The sequence below is a fragment of the Babylonia areolata genome, chromosome 11 (assembly GCF_041734735.1).
Source record: "Babylonia areolata isolate BAREFJ2019XMU chromosome 11, ASM4173473v1, whole genome shotgun sequence".
NCBI lineage: Eukaryota > Metazoa > Mollusca > Gastropoda > Neogastropoda > Buccinidae > Babylonia > Babylonia areolata.
Window position 1 is genome coordinate 6,840,654 of NC_134886.1, and position 24,316 is coordinate 6,864,969.

A 24,316-nucleotide genomic window follows, 5' to 3' on the forward strand; every position below is an offset into this window, starting at 1 on the left:
CACACATGCACATGCTGCACTGGCTATTAGCATAGGTTATTATAATTAATATAGATATCGGGGGAAAAAAGATGTCTTGGTGCCAGTCTTCAGTCTTGCATGAGAAACTCTAGAAACTTTTCCTCATTCAAGTCTTGGCCTTAGTGACATCACCAACAGCCACAGTTTACTGCCGAGTGAGTCTTTGAAACCATCTCTGTCTCTCTGCCAACACTTTCGCCACTTTCAGCCATGCTAATACTGTTGTGGGACCACTCATCAGTGCCTAAAGATTCATCATCTTCATCAACACTGGAGCCAGCAGTCATGACAGCTTCTTTCAGTTCCCAGAGGGAAACATGCTGAGTTTGCTATCGGTTTCGAGCTTCAGTACTTGCCGGGGTTGAGCTGGGTGACAGAATGCTTGCATGTCTTGTACTCATACAATGGCATTCACAGCCACACTTAAAGTACAGGTGCACTTTTGGATGACTGTAGAAGTCTAGAACAGAGCTGGGCTGCTTAGTTTTGCACAAGACCTTCCTACAGGGCACCACGGTAATGAAGCATTGTGCGCATGAAGTACGCTGCAGCATATCTTAATATAGAAAGAGTTAACGGAGGGAAAAAAAGTGTAATATACAATACAGTGTATCTGCATGATATGTGTGTGTGGGCAGGAGAGGGAGGTGGGAGGGCGGGGGTTGGTGGGGGGCATGTGTGTGTGTGTGCGTGTCTTGTTTGTATTCAAGTTGTTGTTTGGTTTTTTTAAGTATTATAAATTATCTGTTTACTTTATTTCCCATTGTACATCAATTATGTTTACTGTCAAACAGTATGTTTTGGCAGCACACAGTGGAGGTTGAGAAACGTCAGACTTTGTCGACAGACAATGAAGTGACACCAGCAAACTGACTGAGGACCGCAGAATATGGAGCGCTTAGAGTTTGACTGCTTCATGCTTGCAACAAGGCGAGAGCATCTACTATCTAGGTCTAGGCCTTCATCTTCTATTGTGATATTGTTTTGTCCTGTTTTCATCTGTGGAATTTGGCCAGCAGAAGAATTATAGCAGTCCTAAAAAGGATTCCTTTTTTTTCTTTCTTTCTTTTTTTTAATGCATGGGATATAATAAAAAAAATTAAAAAAAAATTATTGTTTTGGCCAGACTCTGAGTGACGATGAGAAGCGGCGTGACTACGACAACTTTGGCTACACCACGGCCCAGGAGCGGCCTCAGCGCCGGCAGCCAGACTTTGGGTTCCCCTTTGAGGACTTCTTCAGTGGCCAGGGCTTCACCTTTGGGGGCTTTGGGGGCGGGTTTGGACGGCAGGCCGAGTCTGTGATTGACAAGCACATGACCACACTGAGGTGGGTACTTAAGAGAAGTTATAGAATCCAGCAAAAACCCCTCCACTCACACACATGCTGATATACCACTCATCTACCTTCCTTTCTGTGTCCCTCGCTCCCACTCCAACTCCTTTTCCCTCCAGCCCACTCCATACTTCTCACATCCATGTGTTTACCTGTTTTAGTTACAGTCATAAATAAATCAGAAAAAGAAGTGTGTGCCACAATAGCCAACAGGTGAGCAGAACAGCCTAATGACTAAGTCTACGAGTTTGAACCCTCAGGCATCAGTCATTGTGGGGTATACATCAAGTCTTTACACAGTTCCTATGGTTTCAAAATGCTTGAATATATAGCACTGTTAGTGTCACTTAGTCTCAAAGCTAAAATATCAATCTCCACAGCAGCAGTGTCACCATTTTCATCCACTTAAAATAACACTTGTGTTTTGCAAAGATTTGGACAGACATAGTCTGCTGTTGGAGTGTCATGTTTCTATGTGCATTTGATGATATGTGTTTGAAATATTAATCTTTTAAGATTGTTATTAGTTATGATGATATTTATTTGAAATATTAATCTTTTTTCAGATTGTTATTAGTTAACCTCTTTTGGGTTGTTTTATTTTTTTAGTGTGTCCAGGAATTTTGAAACTTAGTTTCAGCCACACAGTAATTTTTTAAAAAGATTCTTATTAGTTAACCTTTTAAGCTTTATGGTTTTTGTGGGTGTGTCCAGGAATTTTGAAACCAAGCTTCAGCCAGAAAGTCACCAGCAGCCATGCTTCCTGTACGCCTTTGGCAACTTCTGCTTCAACTGCATGCGCATGGAGCACATTCTGGAGAAGTTGTTTGAGGAGCTGGAGAGTGTGGGTGAGTGTGTCGACCTAGATTGTTGCCACCGCTGCGCTAAGACAGGGTGGACTGAAGGCCTAGTGGTTATTTTACTGGGCTAGGAAAGCGAGGGTCTCCAAGATCCATTCTTGTGAGGATGAGGATTTTTTTTTAACTTCCCCCTTAACCCTCTTTCCCTCCACTGGAGCGAGTATAGTGGTTCGGCTCTGCGTGCTAGCCTTCAACCATAAGCTGAAGTCCTGTGTGTAGAATACATACATATATCAAGCACTCATGAAAGAACCACTTTGGCAGGGGAGCTGTCTGTAGTGAAATTCTGTGGAAAGATCCACTTTGATAAGGAAACCAGTTATACATCTGTGGAGACAGGGCAAGAAGAAAAAGTGTGGCACAGATCACAGCTGTTGCCTTCCCTTAGGAGAGCAGCCTGGGTTTACTGCAGAGAAATCTGTTGTGATCAAAGAAGAATGGAAGAGGGTTGGGAGGGTGCCACCCTGCTAAACGCTGATGGGACTTGTCTGTTTGGATCACCGCAACAGCGCTTCACATTTCAGACTTGCTGAATTATATTTCTCAAAAATATGGCAAGTCTGTAGTTGCCCATCATCATCATCATCATCATCATCATCTTTTATAAATTATTATCACCACTGTTACTTCATGCTCCCATCAGATCATCAGCTTGGCAGGAAACAAAATAACAAATTGATCATCAACAGTGTTATTATCATCATCATTGTCATTCCAATACCAAACACTTGGCTGAGTTTTTCCATATCGTATGGATTTCCGTAAATTTGCATTTAATTACACATACTTAACCGTGACCCAACTAGTGCAGACTCCGGCAGGGGTCTGACATTCCTGTCCTGTGCAAACTACTATCCGCCTATGCGGAAAAAACGAAAGCAACTACGGCCGATAACCTCCCAGAAGTAGGTAACCTCCCCTTTGTCCCGCTAGCTAGCGCCCTCTTTTTCCGGCAGCCATCATGACTCCTGTGATGATGCATCATCATTGTCATTCCAATACCAAGCACTTGGCTGAGTTTTTCCATATCGTATGGATTTCTGTAAATTTTCATTTTGGTGTAAGGGTTTGTTTTTTTGTGTCTTTCTTTATTTATTATAATTATTTTAAACTTTGTTTTGGCACTGAGTAAGACACACTTCAGTTAAGCTGCCCCAGTGCCCTGGCCACAAACTTTTCAGTATGTAAAAAAATCAGTCACTCCCATCCATTCAAACACTTGATATACATTCGTGCTGGACTTATGCGAAGGTTAGGAGGCATCTGCTGCTGCTTTTCAAAACTTTTTTTTTTTTTTTTTTTTTTTTTTACAGATGTGGTGTAGTGTATCTATCTGCATGCTACGATACCTTGAAACTGAAACTGAAATTGTTGTTTTTAATTGTAGAGTGTTGTTTCTCCGTACAGGGCTGTGCATAGTGATGAGATACATCCAGAGTGTTTGATTTGTTTTTCTATTCATGGCTATGCACAGTGACAGTATGTGTGTGTGTGTATATATATATATATATATATATATATATATATATATATATATACATACACATACATACATACATACATATATATATATATATATATATATATATATATATGTCCAGAGTGTCTGTTGTTTTTTTCCCATTCAGGGCTGTGCGTAGCAATACTACATATCCAGAAGGTGGTACAATGGTTAAGACGCTCAGCTGCCAATAAAGTCAGTGAGGGTGTGAGTTCTACTCCCTCTCTCGCTCTTTCTCCCAAGGTTGACTGGAAAATCAAACTGAGCATCTTGTCTTTCGGATGAGACGATAAACCCAGGTCCCGTGTGCAGTACACGCTTGGCACATTGAAAAAGAATCCATGGCAACGAGAGTGTTGTCCTCTGGCGAAATTATGTGAAAAGAAATCCACTCTGATAGGTACACAAATATATAAGCATGCACTGAAGTGCGTTGGGGTATGCTGCCTAGCAGTTGTGTAGCGTATGTGGATTTGTCCGAATGACATCTCCTTGAGAGACTGAAATAGAGTGGCTTTTTCTGTTCAGGGCTGTGGAAAGCTACAATGTGTATCCAGAGCAGGGTTTTTTAATTTCTGTTCAGGAATGTGCACAGTGATAATGTATATCCAGAGTGTAGTTGGTTTTTTGGGTTGTTTTTTTTCTATTCAGGCCTGTGCAAAGTGACGGTGTGTGATATATCCGGAGTGGTTTTGTTTTTACTAGTCAGGGCTGTGCATAGCAACTGTTTATCCAGAGTGTTTGTTTTTTCTATTCAGAGCTATGCATAGTGACAATACACTCCAGTGTTTTGGTTTTTTTGTCTGCTCAGGGCTGTGCATAGCGACGATCCACATTCACCGTAACCCGGACCTGGCCAGCCACCTGCGCATCTACAACGTGCCGAGCCTGATGGGACTGGTGAATGGGCGGGTGTCGCACATGAAGGCAGAGATCATCAGTCTGCAGGCACTGCGCGAGTTTGTCAGGCAGCTGTTCCCCAGAAACACACTGCAGAGGGTGAGAGGGTGATGTGTGAGACTGTTATAAGTCATCATTATGTGTGTGGGTGTGGGTATGTGCATGTGTGTGTGTGCTTCTGTTTGTGGGTGTGTTCGTGTATATCGTGTGTGTGTCTGTCTTGTCTGTGGGTGTGTGTATTGTGTGGGTGTGTTTGTGTGAGTGTGTGTTTGTGTGCCTGTGTGTGCATGTAGGAATTTATGAGCCTATCAAAGAATAGTGATTGTTGTGGCTTTCTGTTTGTATATGTGTATTCACAGTTGTGTTGATGAATAAAGCACTTTGCGAAATGATTAAGTTTCAATATGTGAACGCTCAAGAGATTGTGAATTAACTTTTTTGGATGTTCCTGCTGTTATTTATATGCGCCAAAAGGTAAACTAACGATGAAAATAAACAAAACATAATGACATGTATGTATAGTATTCTAAGCAAAACAACTGTGAATAAATGCATAAATCATCTGGATAAGCTATCAAATATAAGGAAAGATATCCATTCCACCTAAAATGTACCATTTGCATACATCTTAACGTACGCACTTTGTCCAACATCTCACAACCTTTCTCGCCCTCTGAGTTCTGTTTCACTGCAACATGTCTGATTGATGCCCTCATACCAGTAGACATTAAAAACAAAGTGATACAGTCAGCGAGCCTTCAGGTCTGTTGCTCTTTCTCTGCGGAATCGATTGCCTGAAAACAAAAGAAAAACATCTTCAACAAAGCAGTAAAAACGTATCACTTCCAGTGTTAGCCAAAGTCATGCACTCCCTCCGCCCTCCACTTTCTAAATTAGTTGCATTATGTGTCATGCGTGTGTGTGTGTGTGTGTGTTGTCTACATTTCATTGTTTCTTGTTTTTGTCTCTATGTTTGTGTATGGATTGCTCTGTGAACAAACAGCCTAAGTGTGGAAAATGTTTACTTTTACATTGTAAATCAGGAGGTGCTGTGGCAGAATTGGTGGGGTGTTGGACTTCTGATCCTGTGTTCGCCAGTGATCAGGGTTTGAGGCGGCATGGTGTTGTGTCCTTAGCTAAGGGAAGGCACTTTACTCCCATTTTCTTCACTCTACTCATTTATTTATATTATATTATTATTATTATTATTAATATTACCACCTTTTTATATTATAATTATTATTTATTTATTTATTTATTTGTTTATTTATTTATTTATTTATGTAAGCTTATCTATTATTTATTCACCTTTTTTTCTTTTCTTTTTTCTCAAGGCCTGACTAAGCGCGTTGGGTTACGCTGCTGGTCAGGCATCTGCTTGGCAGATGTGGTGTAGCGTATATGGATTTGTCCGAACGCAGTGACGCCTCCTTGAGCTACTGAAACTGAAACTGAAACTCACTCTACTCAAGTATCAGTGGATACCAGACTTCAGTTGGGGAAGGTTAAAACAGCAGAATGAGATGAATAAGGACCCGCCTTCCTAATCCTATGCCTAGCCCTTCTCATAATGGATATATATGTGTATATACATATGAATTCACTGCCGATGGCTGTAAAAAGGCTGTGGGATTTTCCAACAATTTAACCTGAAAATATAATCAAATTCATGTATTCATTCATTTGTTGTATCGACAGTTGAAGAACAGTGATGTCGACACCTTCCTGGACGGCTAGCGGAACAACCTGATGATGGCCATCTTCTTTGATTTTTAAAAATTTCAACCTTAAAAATTAATCAAATTCATTTATTCATTCCTTCATCTTAATGAGCTGAAGGACAGTGATGTTGACTTTTTCCTGGACGGCTGGTACAAAAACTTGATGATGACGGCCGTCTTCAGCAGTACAATAATGGATATAAATTCACTGCCCTGATAGCTGTCAAAAGGCTATGGGATTTTTGGCATTTTGATTTTTAAGATATAATCAGATTTATTTATTCATTCCTTCATTTGATGTATCAACACCTGACGGACAGCGATGTCGACACCTTCCTGGACTGCTGGTGGAAAAACTTGATGACAGCCATCTTCTACAGTACAATGATGGATATGAATTCAATGCCCTGATGACTATAAAAAAGCTATGGGATTTTTTTAACAATTTAACCTTAAAATTCAGTCAGATTTATTCCATCATTCCTTCATCTTTAACATCACTAGTTGAAGGACAGCGATGTGTGGACGGCTGGCGAAACAACCTGGTGATGGCCAATCTCTGATTTTTTTTTTTTACATTTTAACATTTAAATTTAATCAAATTCATTTATTAGTTCCTTCGTTTTTATTATCAACAGCTGAAGGACAGTGATGTGGACACCTTCCTGGACGGCTGGTGAAACAACCTGATGATGGCCATCCTCTTTGATTTTTTTACATTTTAACATTTAAATTTAATCAAATTCATTTATTCATTCCTTCGTTTTTATTATCAACAGCTGAAGGACAGCGATGTGGATACGTTCTTGGACGGCTGGCGAAACAACCTGATGACGGCCATCTTCTTCTCACCACGCCTGGAGCCGTCGGCCCGGTTTCTGGCCCCAGCCTTCTTCCATCGCGACCGCATCGCCTTCGCCTTTGTCAGCACGTCCATGGAGGAGGGTCAGGGGGTCATGCAGCGCTTCAACATCAACAAGCGGAGAGAGACCTTCCTTATGTTCAACGAGGAAACGTCTTCGCCTGTCGCCACCCTTAGCGTGAGTGGGAGTTGGGGGTGTTTCTGAGGGGGGTGTGGATGTTATGTGATATTGTACTGTTTTAAGAAATGTGTCCACGGAGAGGTACCTTCATCATGTTCAGCTGGGAGAAGTCCTTGCCTGTCGCCACCCTCAGTGTGAGTGGGTTTGGGGGAGTTTCTTAGGGGGTGTGGATATTGTGTGGTAATATTATACCACAAATGAATATTATACCACAACACAACACAACGCACTACAAACCACAGCACTGTTGCCATCACTGTGTGTGTTGTGTGTATGTGTGTGGTGACAGATGCAGCAGCTGTCACAACAGAATACAACACAAACCATGGTGCTGTTGCCATCACTGTGTGTGTGTGTGTGTGTGTGTGTGGTGACAGATGCAGCAGCTGTCACAACAGAATACAACACAAACCATGGCGCTGTTGCCATCACTGTGTGTGTGTGTGTGTATGTGTGTGGTGACAGATGCAGCAGCTGTCACAACAGAATACAACACAAACCATGGCGCCGTTGACATCACTGTGTGTGTGTGTGTATGTATGTGTGTGGTGACAGATGCAGCAGCTGTCACAACAGAATACAACACAAACCATGGCACTGTTGACATCACTGTGTGTGTGTGTGTGTGTGTGTGTGTGGTGACAGATGCAGCAGCTGTCACAACAGAATACAACACAAACCATGGCGCTGTTGCCCTCACTCTATCTGTGTGTGATGTATGTATGTGTACAGATGCAGCAGCTGTCACGCAGCACCCTGGAGGAGGTGATCACGTCCAACAGGTTCCTGATGCTGCCCCGCCTCTCCTCCCAGAGCGTCTTCGATGAGCTCTGCCCCCGCGAACCCAAGATCAAGCGTCGCAAGTGAGTTCCCTTTGTTCCATGGTCGGTTTTGCGTCTTTCCTTTTTTTGTTTGAGTTGTTACAGATGAAAGTGAGTATGTGTGTGTGTGTGTGTGTGTGTGTGAGAGAGAGAGAGAGTGAGAGAGAGAATGTGTGTGTGTGAGTGGGAGAGAGAATGTGTGTGTGTGTGTGTTTATATGTGTGTGCATGACTGTGTGTGTGAGAGAGAGAGAGAGAGAGAGACAGGGACACAGACATTGTTTTATTGCCATTGACAATACTATCTTTTGGCATGGGGGACAGTGTATGAACAAAAGAATAATGGTGAGAGAGAAAGATGAGAGGATATGTATATGTGTGAGTGTGCTGTGTGGGTTAGTCTGTGCATGTTGGATGGAGAGTGTTATAGAATGTTGGAGACTTTAGTGATAGTTTCATGGAGTTTTCTGTTGTCCATTTGCATACCGTGTGCATTTGCTGGATGGGGAGTGTTATAGAATGTTGGAGACTTTAGTGATAGTTTCATGGAATTTTCTGTTGTGCATTTGCGTACTGTGTGCATTTGCTGGGTGGGAAGCATGTTTAAAAGAACCACAAGAGACCTGAGTGAAAGGCGGGTGATGGTCATCTGTTTGTACACGTGTACACTTTTTCATCGTTTCACTTATTATGATGTGTGTGTGTGTGTGTACTCATGCAAATGTTTACTCTGTGTGTGTTTTTGATTGTGTGCCAGAGCGTGTGTGTGTTTCTGTATGCTTTTTCACATGTGTGTGCTTGAGAACAGCGCAAACACGGAACAAAAACAAAAAAAATCCCTACTTTCCCAGGTTGTGCGTGGCCCTGATCACCAACAAGATCGCCGACCACGATGCGGCCCGCGACAAGTTCCGTCAGTTCGCCCAGGTGGTGAGCTCCTCCCTCAACCCTGAGCGCCTGCGCTTCGTCTACCTGTACGAGGAGGTGCAGCAGAAGGTGATGCAGGTGCTCACCAAAGGGAACTCCACACGAAAGACCACAGTGCTAGAGGTGAGTGTGAAGGTGTATGTGTGTGTGTTGGCAGGTGGTGATCATATGACAGCATGTGGTGATTGTGTCAACGCTACTGTTGTCAGCAGGTGGTGATCATATGACAGCATGTGGTGATTGTGTCAACGCTACTGTTGTCAGCAGGCGGTGATCATATGGCAGCATGTGGTGATTGTGTCAACGCTACTGTTGTCAGCAGGTGGTGATCATATGACAGCATGTGGTGATTGTGTCAATGTTACTGTTGTCAGCAGGTGGTGATCATATGGCAGCAGGTGGTGATTTTGTCAGCACTGCTGGTGACGGCAGGTGGTGATCATATGGCAGCAGGTGGTGATTTTGTCAGCACTGCTGGTGTCGGCAGGTGGTGATCATATGGCAGCAGGTGGTGATTTTGTCAGCACTACTGTTGTCAGCAGGTGATGATCATATGGCAGCATGTGGTGATTGTGTCAACGCTGCTGATGTCAGCAAGTGGTGATCATATGGCAGCAGGTGGTGATTGTGTCAGCACTACTGTTGTCAGCAAGTGGTGTTCATATGGCAGCAGGTGGTGATTGTGTCAGCTCTGCTGGTGTCGGCAGGTGGTGATCATATGGCACCAGGACCAGCGGCGTGTGAGCTACGAGTTCCTGGAGCAGGGCTGGAGTCTGGAGGAGGGGGGTGTGGATGCCTCTCGCGCAGCGCTGAAGAAACGGCTGACTGAGCTGCTGGAGTCTGACCACCTCCTGCCTTACAAGGCTGTCATGCCTGACTTCTACAATGAACATGCTCTGGTAAGGGTGTGTGTGTGTCTGTGTCTCTATTTCTGTGTCTTTGTCTCTCAGTCTGTGTGTGTGTGTGTGCGTGTGTGTGTGTGTTTGTCTCTCTGTTCCTGTGTCTGTGTCTCTCTTTGTCTCTGTATGTGTGTCTCTGTGTGTGGGTGTGCATGCGTATGGGTGTGTGTGTGGGGGGGTGTAGATGTGTGTGTGTGTGTGTGTAGGTGTAAGGGTGTATTTGTGATTGTGTGTGTAGCTCTGTGTGTGTGTGTGTTGTGGGTGTGTGTAGATGTAGGTGTGGGTGTGTGTGGGTGTGTTTCTGTGTTTGTATGTGTATCTCAGTCTGTGTCTCTGTCTCTTTGTCTCTCCATCTGTGTTTCTGTCTGTGTGTGTGTGTGTCTGTCTGTCTGTCTCTGTGTGTCTGTTTCTCCAAGTCTCTGTGTGGATGTGTGTTTGTGTGTGTGTGTGTGAGGGAGAGAGCTGCTGGAGTCTAACCACCATCTTCCATACAAGGCCGTCATACCTGATTTCTACAATGAACACACACACACACACACACACACACACACACACACACACACACACACACACACATACACACACCGTTTCCATGTGCACTATGATATCCCCACCTTCCATGACACAAATCAGTCTCTCTTTTTCAGAACCTGTTGACTCGAATGCTGTACAAAATATTGGACTGGGCTGACCGAATCTGGTTCTTCCTTGCAGGGTAAAATCCTTTGTTTTTTCTTCTTTTAAAAAAAAATATTTTCTCTCTTTTTTTAATTCAATTTTTACATTGTATTAAGAACAGAAACACGTCTAACAGGCAACAGAAAACAAATAATAATACCAGGAGGAAAAACAAAAAGAAAGTTAGTTGTTATAAAAGACAACACTTGCATTAGGAACTGGCCTCAGCTTGTGATGGAGGTACAATTACATGTGAGGAGGAAAATGCCAACTTTGATAATGCCATAGGCATGTACTTTGTTATAATTGTTGTTGTTGTTGTTTTTCTTTTTCAGATTCATGTATTTATGTATTTTTTAAAATTCTGTTTTCATGTTTTCTAAGCACACACAGGAATAGACATTTATATACTGATAACAGACAGATCACAGGGTGTGTGTGTGTGCACGTCTGTGTGTGTGTGTGTGTCTGTGTGTGTCCACACCATTCTTTGTTATGTGTACTGGTTTGCCAACTTGTATTTTTTGTCTCTTTTGGTCTTTCCTTTTTAATTGTTTTTTGGTCCTTCTTGGCTTATTGATTGATATGATTTGTTTCTGTTTTTCTGTATGTATTGTTTGATCAGTTGAAACAACAGTGACCTATTGATGATGATGGTGATGATGACGTTGGTGATGATGCTGTTGATAAATTGCAGCCCCACTCCCAGGCTTATGTTGATGATGATGATAATGTTGGTGATGATGTAGGTACCACCCCCAGACCTATTTCATGACGGTGATGGCCATTGTCATGGCTGCCATCATGTGCTTCATCATCAAGAAAATGAACGACGCAGAAGAGGCACAAGTCCGCAGTCAGATGAAAACGACGCGCAAACAGCCTCGGCCTCCGTCCAGGTAAAACATCTGAAACTGAAATCCTTTCTTCTTCTTTTTTTTTTTTGTTTTTGTTTTTTTTGTTTGTTTGTTTGTTTGTTTTGATTTATGCTCATCAAAAGAAAACAAAAACAAACAACTACATAAAAATGTCAACATACAGTGTAACATTAGATGTGTGTGTAACATTAGATGGTTTATAAAAAGAAAAAGTACTGAAAAAAAGATGGGGAAAAGGTCAGACACAGATGGCAAAGAAAATAAGCAAGTGAAAGTTGGTAAGTTTGTTTTAAAAAAATAAAATAAAATAAAATAAACCAAAAAAAAAACTTTCCCTGAAAAACCCAACAATAACAGAATCTTTGAAAGAAAATAAAGACACCTTAATTTTCTCTCTTGGGATAAAAGAATGACAGTTCTCAGTTTGCTCCCTTAGGACATCATGTCCTTGTTCTCACAGGATCAGAGAAAATAACATAGGATCATGTTTCCTTGCCAAACACAAGGAAAGAAACAAACTGATCCCTGGCAGAAGAAAGGAAAGAGAGGGAGAGGGGGGGGGGGGGAAGAAAAAAAAAAGAAAGAAAAAATACAGATGCTGCACACAACAGCATCCTGTAGTATGCATTTTGTGCATGTCATTCATGAAGTAAAGCTGTGAAGTGTAATGCAGCACTCCTTCATTCGTTCTTTTGTTTAATGTCTGTCCATTTTTTAAAAATTTTTGGATGAAAGTCCATCCCCTTCCCCCCTACCCATGCCTCATGTTATCACAACTTTCCCTTTTCCTCTCTCTCCCCACTTTGCATCAAAGAAAGAAAAAAAAAACCATAAGTATGAACAAAACAACTAAATTAGTAACATTACAACAGAGAGCCAGTGGGGCTTCTAATCAAACTAAACTGTTTCAAACACTAGCTGATTGTTGATAAAACGTTTCCAATGGAAGATGGTTTTGTAAATGAATACGGTAAACATGTTTTCAGCTGCTCACATGGGTAGATACTCAGTTCTTATCTATTCTGCCGCCTTCCTTCCGAAAGACTGTGAAAGCGTGGCCTGTCAATCTTTTTTGACTTTAGGAGTTTTAAGCAAGAGGTGTCAGAAAAGTTACCACAGGGATAACTGGCTTGTGGCAGCCAGGCGTTCACAGGGACATTGCTTTTTGATCTTTCTGTGGAGAGATGCCAACTGTTACTATTTCGCCGTAGTTTAACAATGTTACACTTGATCGCAGTTGGTCCGACATTACGCCAGTGTCAAAATTGTTCTGACAAGTTCATTTTCGACTACATAGCATGGTCTTATGCTTTCCTGTAGCAACATTACCCAGTCGCTCAAGACCTGTCGATCACGAGGCCAGGGCTGTCACTATCAACCTTGGTCTTATGTGATGATGCTCAGCTAATCGCATGCGTGTTTATAATGATAATAATAATAATGATAGTATTTATATAGCGCTGAATCTTGTGCAGAGACAAATCTAACCGCTTTCACACCAGTCATTTACATGCATGCATAACTCTAAAACTGAAGAAACTGAAGACAAGGAAGAGGCAGGGGAGGGAGGCTATCTTGTGAAGAGGTGGGTTTTAAGGGCAGACTTGAAAGAGCTGAGTGCGGAGACCTGACGAAGCGAAAGAGGAAGCTCATTCCAAATGCAAGGTCCAGAGGCAGAGAAAGAACGGCGGCCAACAGTGGAGTGTTTGAATCAGGGTATGCGTAAACAGGGGATCCGAAGCCAATTGTAGAGAGCGAGATGGAGTGTAGAGGTGAAGGCAGCCACAGAGTTGGAAGGGGCAGATTTGTGAATACATTTATAACATACAGTGCTGATCTTATACTTTATTCTGTGTGAGACAGGGAGCCAGTGGAGATGTTGCAAAATAGGAGTGATGTGCTCAGATCTTTTCTTTCTGAGGACGAGTCGGGCAGCAGAGTTTTGTATGCGCTGAAGGGACTGAATGGATGAAGCAGGCAAACCAGACAATAGGGTGTTACAGTAGTCAAGGCGAGAGAGAATGAGAGTAACGACAAGTCTAGATGTTGCGTCGGTGGACAGATATTTCTGAATGGAACTGATGCTTCACAGTTGACAGTAGCAGGATTGACATGTCTGACTGATACATTGAAACAGTATTGGTTGGACCTATCAGGTTGATCGTAGCTGAACACACACACACACACACACACACACACACACACACACCAGGAGTGCAGGAGCATGAAGTAAAAAAGCAATTAAAAAATCGCTGATTGTAGCAGTTACACCATGTTGCAGGTAGGCCCAATTGTTTGTATGCCTTGTAGATGAAATGTACGTTTGCTGATGTGGCTTGGAGTCAGAGAGTTCCTACCAAATTCAGAATGTTCCTACCAAATTTCCTGATTGTTCCTACAAACACTTGACAGGGGTTGGCATCTCTGTTCATTTTCAGTTCTTCCTATCCACATCGATCACTAAAAGAAGCCCACTGTGTTGCAGCACACACAACAACCAGACAATCCACTTGTACGAGCTGCGCTACGAGTCATACAGCAACCTGGTGAAGGACGCGGACACAGGCCTCACCATCGTTGTCCTGGTCAACGAGGACAGCAAGACTCAGCTGCTGCACACCTTCGCTGAAATCATGCAGCCCTACTCAAGGTAAACCATGCAGCCCTCCTCCAGGTAAATCATATGTGCGAGCTGCACACGGGACCTCAGGTTATCGTCTCATCTGGTGGATGAGATGCTCAGTTTGATTTTCCAGTCAGAGTTGGGAGAAAGGGCGAGACTGGTATTCGAGCCCAGACCCTCAGGGAGACATTGTATTGGGCAGTAAGGGCGACAATGGGCAGTGATGATTAAGTAAGTAGGTAGTCATGGGGAGCATGATGGATGACAGGTGACTGGGAATGGCACAGGTGAGGTGACCAGGTGTGTATGCTGTAGTCATGGAGAGCACGATGGATGACAGGTGACTGGGAATGGCAGCAGGTGGGGTGACCAGGTGTGTATGCTGTAGTCATGGGGAGCACGGTGGATGACTGGGAATGGCAGCAGGTGGGGTGACCAGGTGTGTATGCTGTAGTCATGGGGAACACGGTGGATGACAGGTGATTGGGAATGGCACAGGTGGAGTGACCAGGTGTGTATGCTGTAGTCATGGGGAACACGGTGGATGACAGGTGACTGGGAATGGCAGCAGGTGGGGTGACCAGGTGTGTACGCTGTAGTCATGGGGAGCACGGTGGATGACAGGTGACTGGGAATGGCAGCAGGTGGGGTGACCAGGTGTGTATGCTGTAGTCATGGGGAGCACGGTGGATGACAGGTGACTGGGAATGGCAGCAGGTGGGGTGACCAGGTGTGTATGCTGTAGTCATGGGGAGCACGGTGGATGACAGGTGATTGGGAATGGCAGCAGGTGGGGTGACCAGGTGTGTATGCTGTAGTCATGGGGAGCACGGTGGATGACAGGTGATTGGGAATGGCAGCAGGTGGGGTGACCAGGTGTGTATGCTGTAGTCATGGGGAACACGGTGGATGACAGGTGATTGGGAACATCAATCAGCAGGTGGGGTGACCAGGTGTGCATGCTATGTGCAGAGATGCCAATTGTTAAGATTTTGCTGTAATTTGTTACACTCGATTGCAACGAGTTCATTTTCGACTACATAGTGTGGTTACATGCTTTCCTGTCATAACATTTCCTTGACGCTCTAGACCTATCGATCATGAGGCCAAGGCAGTTACTACTAACCTTGGTTTCACATGATGATGCTCAGTTAACCCTGTGCATGTTTATATTGAAACAGCATTGAGCAAACCAATCAGCTGAATCATTTGCCCGAACAAGAGAGAATGTAGCTAAATCAAGTCGCATCTCAGTCAAACAGTATCTGTGCCCGGTGTATCAAGCTATGGAGTGCAAGAAAGGAACAAACAGTTCAAAACAAAGAAGTCAGCCATGGATTCTGATCATGAGAAACCAGGCAAACAAAGACCAGAGAAGCAACACAGTGCCACATGTGTCTGCTGTAAAGTAACAGCGGCGGGAACAGAAGTTTCGCCAAACGTTAAATCGTTTGCCCAAACAAGAGAGAATGTGGCCAAATCAAGTTGTGTCTCAGTCAAACAGCATTTGTGCCCAGTGGATCAAACTATGGAGTGTTTTCATGCCACGTAGATAAAATGTACGTTTGCTGATGTGGCGTGGAGTCTTAGTGTTCTACCAAATTCAGAATGTTCCCACTAAATTTCCTGATCGTCCCTACAAACACTTGACAAGGGTTGGCATCTTTGAGTATTCAAATCCAGACAGTCAGGAGCATATACTGGGCAATAAGTGTAATAACTGGCAATGATTAAATAGGAAAGTAAGTAATTAGTCATGGAGAGCATGGTGGATGACAGGTGATTGGGAATGGCACAGGTGGGGTGACCAGGTGTGTGTGCTGTAGTCATGGAGAGCACGATGGATGACAGGTGACTGGGAATGGCACAGGTGGGGTGACCAGGTGTGTGTGCGTACTGTGTGTGTGACAGGTACAGTGCGCTGACGTTTGGCTTCCTGCAGCTGGAGTACTACATCCCGTGGTACCAACACCTGCTGGAGCAGACCCTGAGCTACAAGGTCAAGCTGGACTCCATCAACATCCGCAACTGCATTGGCACCGTGCTCGCCCTCAACGGTTACCGCAAGTATGTGTGTGTGGGGAAGGTAGCAGCGGGGTAGGGGGTTGGGGGGGGGGGGGGAGTGTGTGGGTGTGTTGGCACTGTGCTTGCCCCTCAACAGTTACTGCAGGTATGTGTGTGGGTGTGAGGGAAGGTCGGGGTGGGGGTGGGGTGGAGGGGAGGGGGGAATGAGTGTGTTGGCATTGTGCTTGCCCTCAGTTGTTAATCCAAGTATGTGTGTGGGTGTGTGAAGGTTGGGTGGAGTGGGAGGGGGCTAGTCTGTGTTGGCACTGCTTGCCCTTCAACAGTTACTGCAAGTATGTGTGTGGGTGTGTGTGGGAAGGTAGTGGTAGGGGTGGGGGGGAGGTGGATGGAGTGTGTGTGTTGGCTCAGTGCTTGCCCCTCAACAGTTACCGCAAGTATATGTGTGTGGGAAGGTGGGGGTGGGGTGTGTGTTGGCGCAGTCCTTGCCCTCAGTGGTTACTGCAGGTATGAGTGTGGGAAGGTAAGTGGTGGAGTTGGGGGGAGGGGAGTGGTGAGTGTGTGTGTGTTGGCACTGTGCTTGCCCTCCTTATGTGTGTGGGAAGGTTGGATGGGGTGGAGTGAGGGGGGATGAGTGTGTGTTTGGGTGTGCGTGGGAAGGTGGATGGTGGGGGATGAGGTCAAGAGTGTGTGGGTGTGTTGCCCCTCAACAGTTACCGCAAGTGTGTGGGGGGGGGTGGGTATGGGAAGGTTTGGTGGGGGGATGAGTGTGTATGTGTGTATGTTGGCTCTCTGCTTGCCCTCAACAGTTTCTGCAAGTGTGTATGTGTGTGTGAATGGATGTGTGTGTGTTTGGTAGGGGGGCTGGGGGGGCATGGGGGGTGTTGTTGGGGAGGGGGAGGGGAGCTGGGGGGTATATATGTAGGTGGGTGGATGTTGAAGGTGTGGACAGGATGCTGATTTCATCAAGCTGATGGTGTCTTTCTTTCTTTTCTTTCTTTCTTTCTTTTCCTTTTCTTCCTCCTTCTCCCCCTTTTCTCCTTCGTTTTCTTTTTTTTCTACTTCCTTTTATTTTTTTGTTTTTAGTTATATAAGATATGATGATATATGGATACTTCTATAGTGCTTATCCTTGGTTGGTGACCAAGCTCTAAGCGCTTTTCAAACACGGAGTGATTTGCATAACAGGCTGCTACCTGGGAAGCGCTGACTCAGCTGCTATTGGGCTCTCATCGTTCGTTTCCTATGTCATTCAGTCACATTTCAGGCATGCGCACATACACACTCAGACAGACATGTAACATCTTAGGTACCCCGTTTTCAGGGTTGTGCATGCTGGGTATGTTCTTGTTTCCATAGCCCACCGAATGCTGACATGGATTTCTTTAACACACATTTTTATATTCTGGTGCATTTTCACACAAAGCAGGGTTCAGGCACAAGCAGGTCCACACATATGTTGACCTGGGAGTGGGAGATCAGAAAAATCTCCACCTTTTACCCACCAGGCACCATTACCGAGACTCAAACACGGACCCTCAGATTTAAAGTGCAACACTTTTTGATTATTTTTTTCTAAAATTCTTTTTAATTACATATACTTAACCGTGACCCAACTGGTGCAGACTCCGGCAGGGGTCTGAGATTCCTGCCGCTAGTTGGGTCACAGTAAGTATGTTATTGAAACATAATTTCAGATAGAAGATTTCCTTTTATTTTGTTTCGTTTTTTGTGAGGACCTGGTGCAGAAAAAAGCTGGAAGCGTATCTTTTTACCCTCAATGAAAAGTTAGAGTTGCAATAATGGTATTGACAATTAATAGTTTAAAACAAAGTGGCTTCCCTGTAATGCTATAATTCAAGACTCTTTCCAGAATTCTCATCAATATGGTTGAATTTTTATGAATCTGACAAAAACTATGTTTAGTATTTTGACGGTTGTCTGTGTGGGTGAAATGTTCACCTGTTACAAGATGACAATGACATTGTGTGTGTGTTTGTGTGTGTGTTGTTTTTTTTCATGTTAAGTTACAGTTTATGTCAAAATTATGAAGTGCTTGTCTTCTTTTTTGTTTAATTCAAATTTTCTTTCTTCTTTTCTTTTCAGTGTCCATTGTATTCATGATGAAGAAATGTCATTAGAAATATTATTTTTTTAAAGTATTAAAAAAAAAAAAAAAAAAAGGCATTACCCTGAATGAAACGTTTGCCTTCACCCCAGATATTACTACATCTACCACCCGCGCAACGCCCAGCGCTGGATGCGGAAGCACAGCCGCGTGGGGCAGGCCATGGGCTTCATGGACTCCGACTCCGACTCCGATGGAGCCACGGAGGTCACGGAGAAGCCGGAGACGGACGAGAAGATCTTCCTGAACGAAGTCCTGTCGGGGCTGTCGCTGTGGATGGACCGGGTGTTTGACGGGTCGGTGCGCAAAGTGCGCCTGGAGTACTGGCCCGAGATGTCTATGTGAGGTGTGTCAGGGACTTTGTGTTCGATCTGGCGCCGCCAGTGAGTTTGATGTGAATGTTTTTTTCTTCTTTTTTTTCAGCCATGTTTTGTTGTTGCTGGGATGAGGAGATTGCTGGCGGGTGGGGTTTGGGGTGGGGGGGTGTTAACAGAACTCTGTGATAGGGATTTCTGTGCAAGAAGTACACAGAGAGGGAGAGAGAACGAAAGAGAGAGAGAGAGAGAGACAGGGTCTTACTGTGCCAGGCAGGTGAGGTAAGGGGTTGGGGATTCTCAGCAAAACAATCTAGTACTATAGTAGTTAGGTTTATTTATCTATTTGTTTATTTTTCAGACTGTTCACCTGTGCTTGGAATGAAGTCTGTGTTCTTACTGACTTAGTGATTAGAAAGAAAATAAAAAGAAATAATTAGATAAATAGATACACAAATAAATGAATAAACAGATAGGAATTATAAATGAATAAGTAAATAACCTAAAATAGTGGCATTTTCTTATCAAGGGAACAAAGTTAACATTGGTAAAAACTGTGACAGACTGTTGATGGGAAAACAAATGGGTAGTAATTACAGAAAGAAAGCTTTTGTGAGTGTGTTTGCTTAATGACAGTGAAAAATGACATGTTTGTTAGTGTCTTCACAGTAAAATCTAAATGGGGGCAATATCTAGTCACCATGGACTTGTGCTTGTTGGCATTAACGACGACCTCAGAAGTGCAGTTTCAGTCTACTCTGCTGTGTGAATTTTTGTTTCCTTTTTTTTTTTTCTGTTGATAAAATCCAGTGATTATTGACCTGTAAAGTTTGTCGAATGATCTGATAGTGTCTGGTGACGGTCTCATTACAGTTATGTATGATGTTGTTTTTTGGTTGAAGGAGTTTTTAGTGTTACTGCATCAGTGCTTATTCTCTGGATGTGAGTTACAGAAATGTGATGGTCTCATTTTCTATTTATGTTGTGTGTGTGTGTGTCCGAACACTCCGTTAACAACAGATCAACACTGTGTTTACAGTCACAAACGCAGTTCTGTTCTTTGGATTTGTTGATTCTGAGACAGTGCTGTCATCTTTTATCCATCCATTGCAAAGTGTCGAGCAATGATGTGTCGACAGTGCATGAAAGAATTCTGAGACATTGCATGCATATCTTTGACACCTCCTTGAAACTTGATCTGGAAACTCACTCGGCTTGAAAGTAGTCAGACAGTTCTTGCAGCATTGTGTACTGTGCAGATTATCACTGTTGAATCTCCCTGTCATGTAATATTAACTTAGCAATATGGATTTGTCCGAACATAGGGACGCCTCCTTGAGAAACTGAACTGAAAGATTTTCTGCTCCACCGCCTGCAGTCAGTGAAAAGAAACAACAAAAAGAATGTTGACGTCAGCGCACAGCTTAACAAACTGTACACGGAGAGACATGACAAAGTGACCTAAAAACACGGCATCTGTTGAAACATTATTGCAGTGGCCACAGCCTATGGCAGAATACAGACAGGCAGAGTGATGGAGAGAGTAGTAGTATCCAGAATTTTCAGTCAGAATGGTTATCTCAGCTTTGAGCTGTTTCTTGGAAAGAAAAGGGGAAAAAATGATTAAATTTTACCCCAAAAGAGTTAAACATGGATATTATTATTATTTTTGTTATTATGATTATGATTATTATTGTTATGAAGTCATACTGATGGCATGTGATAATTTTTTTAGTGAAGAAAGGAAGGGAATAAAAAAGAAAGAAAAATAGCAAAAACAAAAGAAGCAAACATTCACCTATCTAGAGAAAAAGAGTGTACAAAAAATAGTATTGATCGCTATTCAGATGAAGGCCAGATCCCCTTAGTGTGGGAGGGAGAGAGAAGATACTGAGACAGTCAAAGCATGCACTCTGTTGGAAGCAAGAGCAAGGTAGAGATCACACACTGTAAAAATATCTCCTTCCTTTTTTTTTTCTTTTTTTTTTTTAAGGGAAAGCACCATGCTTTCTGTTTGAAGTGCTCAGCTGGTCATTTTTCAGTCTCTTGAGGCTGCTCTGAATGATACTGAAGATTGTGTGTTCACACTTTTGCTCTCTGCAATTGACAAATGCTTCCTCATCAAGAGAATCATAGCCATCCTCTCAAATCCTCCATCAGAAATTAGAAAAAAAGTTGTCCACCATCATGATTTCCGAGTTTAGGTAAAGATGCATTTATTATGATTTTTTAAGCATATTTTGTACATCATTATTATACATAGTATTTGGCAATCTCACACTAAATGTGCTATAGCCAATGTGTGTGATCTTCGACAGTTTGGTGTGCTCTGTAGTTGTGTATCTGGTTGTCTTCCAGTGTTTAAACACAAAAACACACACGCACACACACGTACACAAGCGCCATTTTGGAAAGGCTATAATGTACAATGAGTTAGTAACCTTTTGGTTTTCTCCCTTGAGGTCAAGCAGTTCAGGGCTGGGGTCACAGGCATTTTGTTTTTATTTTTTATTATATTGTGCAGCTTCCATTCCACCCTCACCCTCAACACTTGCACATTCAGCTCGCCTGTACATTCAGTCTAATCTTCCCTTTCGTTTTGAAATGGTGATGACACGTTTATTCGTTTCTTTTCTACTTAGTAAAAAGGGTGATCTCTGTGATGTACAAAATGTTTGTATGTGAATATGAAATTGTGCATTTTGAAATTTCTTATATAGCTTTATTGGACTGTGTGCTCTTTCCGTGTGGTGGATGTTTGTGGTAATTTATACTGGTTCTGTAAGTGTGACTTGAAGTATTTATTCGGGTAAGGTTCCATGGTATAGTTTGTTGTTGTTGTTGTCTTTTCACTGGAATGTTTTCAGCCCTGGTACTACTGCCCTGTTTGCTCAGCTGGAGTGTGAACAACAAGAACTGAATTGAATGAAATTGGAGAAAAGTCACTGGTTTTACTTCCTAATGCGCATAGTTTTCGTTTTGTCAGTGTAAACCTTTATCTGATAAAAGAAAGAAAAAAATGAGAACTAGGTTGGTTTACAACACTGTGGCACATGAGGAAACAAAATGAAAATATCACAAAGTGTGAAACATCACTTTTTTTGGACAGTTCAGTGCATGCAAAATTCAAATAATATGTCTCTGAAAAAGAAAAAGAAAGTAGAAAAGAGCTTCCAAGTTAGTGTTTGATAGCTGACTGGTTGACAAGAATAATGACAACATAGGAAGCAGTTTGACAGTTCAGTTTTTTTCCACTGTATATTCTAGTTGTTTGATTTTCTGTCGGAAGACTTCCCAGGATGGATTATTAACAGACAGGGTGTGCAGCTGGCTTTCGTGGTGGGCTTTTTGTCACTTGCAGAGCGAGAAGTAGGTCATATGATGACATGGGCAGCCCACCACCATAACTGGCTTCTCTGAGTTGGCACTGCCTTTGTTTCAGAATTATTCCGAAAGTCTCAGATTTTTTGGCATCAGTGACTTTTTCAAGTGAACAAAAAGACCTACACTAAGGCGAGTCGACACCAGTCCAAAATATCTCCCACATTTAACTTTTTCATCTCTTTTCTGAGCGTCTTTAAGACCTGATTAGTCTTAAGTATGCAGAGAGATTGAAAAGAAGCTAATAAGAGAAACATTTTGTGTTGGTCTTTCATCTTGGTGAAGACTTGGTTCACCTGAAAACAGCAGATTTATTGAAAACATATGCCTGTCTTGTTTTGCTGATTGAATTTTGTGGTGTGAATGATTTGTTGTGGCTTGGAGGTGGGATTTTCTTTTTGTTGTTGTTGTTTTTAAAAAAATGTAGCAGATACAGTGTATTTAAATGGATCCACATGTTTTGATACCTTCTTGACACTGAAACTGGATTTGTGTTTTTTCTGAAATGGTGCATCCACTTTCATTGAAAAGACTGGAAGTTTAAAACTTCCCAGTTGCAAAATGAAAACACATTCACTTGTTGCTCGTTTTTTTGTCTCCGATGGTGTGATGAAATTTGACATGTATTATCTGTGCATGTTGTGCATTGTGTGTTTGATCGATCGATTGATTGATTTCTCTTTTTCCACGTGTACTTTGATCTGCTGAGTGAGAACTAGGTTGTGAGGGCAAAGTGCAATAATGCAACCCTCTGTTGACAGGTGCATTAACTCATTCGCCACCTTAGGCGACTTTAGTCGACTAAACAGTTCACCAACACATTTATGTTGAACAGACCGGGTTTTTTTTTTTACATTATAACAAAGATTGACAGCTGCAGCAAACTTTTCAGCGCAATAGGAAATTGACTAACCTCTCCCCCTTGACCCAGTTTGAAGTGAACAAGTCCACTCTGTTGTTTTAACACGGACCAAATCGTGTGAGTGAGAGCATCCAGTCTAAAATGCATGGGCTGGGATTGTTTTTCACACATTAATTTGGCGGCGTAAGAGTTAAAGTAGAGCTCAAATCAGGTGTGTAGAAGATGCTGGGATGTCTGTCTTAAGATGTAAGGATGTTCATCACATCATGTCCAGTCCTCTTTCTCTCAGACAAAACTACAGAGGAGGGAGAGGGTGGGTTAACAATTTTAAAGTCTTAAACTAAAAAAAACAAACAAGCAGAATAGGAAAGGAAACATGTCTGTAAATACTTGAAGTTTTGGTTGTTTGTTTTTTCTCTTCCATCTGCAAAACTATGCTGGAAATGGAACAATTGACTCAGTAATATGACTGTCATAGTCTTGTGTTTTATTATATCTTTATTTCATGTCAGTGTATGACACAGACCTGGGGAAGGTGGTCAAGACCTAATCAGCGTGCTGGGTATATGTGAAGGTCAGGCATTTGCATGCAGTCTTTTTTTCTTTCTTTTTCTCTTTTACAGCAGATGTGGTGCAGTGTATATACGGATGTCCCCACACTGCAACACCTCCTTCAGACGAGCTGAATTCTGAGGCAGCTGAATCGAGTGTTCCGAATACTTCTTCTTCGTTCACTACTCTGTCTTCACTGTATTATCTGATGAACAAGTTTTCTGTTTCAGTTTGTTAAGGAGGGATCACTGAGTTCAGAGAAATCCTTACATGCAACACCACATCTGCAAAGCATATGTCTGACCAGCAGCATAACCCAGCCTGCTTGTCAGGCCTTGAGCGCGCATATATATATATATATATATATATATTTGTGTACCTATCAACAGTGGATTTCTTCCACAGAATTTTGTCAGAGGACAACACTTTCGTCGCCATGGGTTCATTTTCAGTGCGTCAAGTGTTGTCTACACACGGGACCTCAGTGTATCATCTCCTCTGAATGACTAGATGCTCAGTTTGATTTTCCAGTCAAACGTGGGAGAAAGTCATAGTAAAACCCACTCTAATATGAATGTGTATACAAGACTGAAAGCCTATCTGAATGACACAGGAAACGAATGACAAGCACCGAGATGGCAGCTCACAGTCGGCTTTACCCAGGTAGCAGCCTGTTGTGCAAATGACTCATGTTTTGTACAGCTCTTAGAGCTTGGTTTCTGACTGAGGATATCCATATCAATCAGTCAGTCAGTCAAAAATCATGGAGTTAAAAGCAAAAAGTTTTTTGGCTTCAGCTTGGCAGAAAAGAAAAGGAAATTACGGTGAGAATGACTGCTACACATCCTGCA

General features: G+C 42.8%; 1 protein-coding gene across 1 annotated transcript in view; it reads left to right on the forward strand.

Annotated features, from left to right (window-relative positions):
* The window catches only part of LOC143287477 (dnaJ homolog subfamily C member 16-like), a 22,715-nt gene extending 2,166 nt beyond the window's left edge, over nucleotides 1-20,549 (forward strand). The window contains exons 3-14 of the mRNA XM_076595493.1: nucleotides 1,148-1,350; nucleotides 2,071-2,204; nucleotides 4,529-4,716; nucleotides 7,118-7,378; nucleotides 8,114-8,244; nucleotides 9,053-9,251; nucleotides 9,836-10,027; nucleotides 10,675-10,742; nucleotides 11,455-11,604; nucleotides 14,069-14,233; nucleotides 16,118-16,273; nucleotides 18,449-20,549. Of these exons, the coding sequence (XP_076451608.1) occupies nucleotides 1,148-1,350; nucleotides 2,071-2,204; nucleotides 4,529-4,716; nucleotides 7,118-7,378; nucleotides 8,114-8,244; nucleotides 9,053-9,251; nucleotides 9,836-10,027; nucleotides 10,675-10,742; nucleotides 11,455-11,604; nucleotides 14,069-14,233; nucleotides 16,118-16,273; nucleotides 18,449-18,701 (2,100 nt within the window). The 3' untranslated portion in view covers nucleotides 18,702-20,549. The remainder of the gene's footprint in view (nucleotides 1-1,147; nucleotides 1,351-2,070; nucleotides 2,205-4,528; nucleotides 4,717-7,117; nucleotides 7,379-8,113; nucleotides 8,245-9,052; nucleotides 9,252-9,835; nucleotides 10,028-10,674; nucleotides 10,743-11,454; nucleotides 11,605-14,068; nucleotides 14,234-16,117; nucleotides 16,274-18,448) is intronic.
* The last annotated feature ends 3,767 nt before the right edge of the window (nucleotides 20,550-24,316 follow it).